Genomic DNA, 2,622 nt, shown 5'->3' with positions numbered 1-2,622 from the left:
CATGTAAATAGAAATAAACTACTCGTGTGTAAATGCAAATTGCAACTGTGTGCATATAGTTCATACGATCCTCGGTTGCATTCGAGGCAAGATAACTTGTACGACTCCACAAACTTTGCTATGTACACTGATAGCATCGAACCCTACTTGTTTAACCAGTGTTGAACTGGCTCAGCAAGTGGTGTAGTGGAGTTAAATAATAATATGAAGATATTATGAAGGTTATTATGTTTATTATGATATTATGAAGGTTATTATTATGAAAAATATGGAGGTATTTAGGCCTATATAAGGTGCAATAGTGCAATAGACCTTGCACTATTTTTTCTCTGGAGATAGAAAGTTTGAAAGCAGATAAACATATGATCTGTTATCTTGTCCTCAATACTGAGTCCTGTCATCTTGTCTTCAATGCTGAGTCCTGTTATCTTGTCCTCAATGCTGAGTCCTGTCATCTTGTCCTCAATGCTGAGTCCTGTTATCTTGTCCTCAATGCTGAGTCCTGTTATCTTGTCCTCAATGCTGAGTCCTGTCATCTTGTCCTCAATGCTGAGTCCTGTTATCTTGTCCTCAATGCTGAGTCCTGTTATCTTGTCCTCAATGCTGAGTCCTGTTATCTTGCCCTCAATGCTGAGTCCTGTTATCTTGTCCTCTATGCTGAGTCCTGTCATCTTGTCCTCTATGCTGAGTCCTGTTATCTTGTCTTCTATGCTGAGTCCTGTCATCTTGTCTTCTATGCTGAGTCCTATTATCTTGTCCATTATGCTGAGTCCTGTTGTCTTGTCTTCTATGCTGAGTCCTGTTGTCTTGTCTTCTATGCTGAGTCCTGTTGTCTTGTCTTCTATGCTGAGTCCTGTTATCTTGTCTTCTATGCTGAAACCTGTTATCTTGACCTCTATGCTGAGTCCTGTTATCTTGACCTCTGTGCTGAGTCCTGTCATCTTGCCCATTATGCTGAGTCCTGTTGTCTTGTCTTCTATGCTGAGTCCAATTTACTCTCTGATAAGAGCTTCATTGTTTGTCATCTAATCTCTTAGCTATGACTACTTGTCTCAGGGCAAATATTACATCCTACTTCATTACACAGTAACAGAACACCTCTTCACAAACTCCATCATGTTACCAATGGCATCGTTAAGACTGCCTTTACTACATTTAATCACCATGATTCCCACGATCACTCATTATCACCACCATCATCATATAAGAAGTGATTAAGAGAACACATTGTCTGGAGGTTACCGCAAGGCATCGCAGGTCAGAGGTAACGAGGGCGATGCCCGCTACGTTTTCCCATGAGGGAAACTGGTTTCCAAATAACCGGTTATAACTCTCGAGGGAGACAGGCATTTAGTGAATGTTGCAATATGTTTCTCATTAAGTTAAGAGCAGGTCAAACCCGCGCTTGATAACATTTGTCGTCTCTCCAATTGGGTCGTATTTGTGTCGTTTTGGATATGTTAACGACCTTTCAACTACCTTTTTTTTGTGGGTGTCTGATGTAACTGGGGCCTGATGCGGCCAGCTGCCAGCGGTCACAGTGTGGAAGATCAACATTGGGACCAACGTGACCCGTAGAGTGCCACTGGGCAGGCACTCACCCAGCGTGAGGAGGAGGAGGAGGATGCGGTGTTGCAGCAGGAAAATATCCTTGTGGGAACGTTGTGTGCTTGCTGGCCAAGCCTTCCAACCGGGAGAAGCGACCGGGTATCAAGATCCTTGTCTCATAGTTAGTGAGAAAAACTGGTCCAAGATCGTAATCTGGTGGTCAGTGAAGGTCCCTGGCGAGGACCACCAGGCCACTAGGAAGACCTTCCTTCTCCTGATTTGCTAATCCGCAACAAATCCAACCACCTAACATAATCAGAAGCGTATGAGCCCAAGCAACCCTCCTAACCTATAGAGTCCGATGTATGGCAAATGTTCATACTTTACGAGCGACTGTTTTTTTTTTTTCATTTTCAGTTACATTTGTGACGCTTGTAGGAGGGAGGGAGGTCATGTTGACTGGGGCGAGGGGTGAAGCCTTCTTATACTACCCGGCCTGGTTGGTGGCCTGGTCGACGACCGGGCCGCAGGGTCGCTAAGCCACGAAATCACCTCAAGATAGGTCCTCTCAGCTAATACGTCCTATTTTGGTGTTTGTGTTGCTTGTGGTGTCACCATTGTCTATTCGTTTGCACGTGCTTCGTTAGGCTGGCCTGTCCTACCATCTTCCTTCGTTGTACTCTCTCTCTCTTGCAGTGTTATGCTGATGTTTGTGCTTAAGTTGTGTGAGAGGATGTTTGTACTTAAAATCAATGGCTGTGGGAACGTTTGTGCAAATGGAAAAGTGGTACTCACCTAGTTGTATTCACCTGCTTGCCTCCCGTTCCAGGACCCTCCCTGTCCCCCTAATTCAGAGGCATCAAAGGAAACTGAGACTGCACAGAAGAGTCAACTTCAAAGTAATGTACCCAAACATAGATGGGATTATGAATAAAGCAAGTGAACTTAGGGACAGAGAGCAAGAAGAGAACCTGAATGTAATAGGACTCATGGAAACAAAACTGTCAGGAATCATAACAAATGCAGTGTTTCTTTAGGATTACACTGTAATAAGGAAAGCGAAGGAACGGGAAG

At 44.1% G+C, this 2,622-nt stretch overlaps 1 protein-coding gene across 1 annotated transcript; it reads right to left on the bottom strand.

Annotated features, from left to right (window-relative positions):
- Positions 1-284: 284 nt before the first annotated feature.
- Positions 285-950, bottom strand: LOC138367622 (uncharacterized). Its single transcript, XM_069329346.1, has one exon. The coding sequence runs from the start codon at positions 948-950 to the stop codon at positions 285-287; it is 666 nt and encodes a 221-aa protein (XP_069185447.1).
- Between the last annotated feature and the right edge of the window lie 1,672 nt (positions 951-2,622).

This window comes from Procambarus clarkii, chromosome 22 (assembly GCF_040958095.1).
Source record: "Procambarus clarkii isolate CNS0578487 chromosome 22, FALCON_Pclarkii_2.0, whole genome shotgun sequence".
In the NCBI taxonomy this organism is placed as follows: Eukaryota; Metazoa; Arthropoda; class Malacostraca; order Decapoda; family Cambaridae; genus Procambarus; species Procambarus clarkii.
The sequence above is the reverse complement of the archived record's forward strand: the minus strand, read 5'-3'. Positions and strand labels throughout refer to the sequence as shown.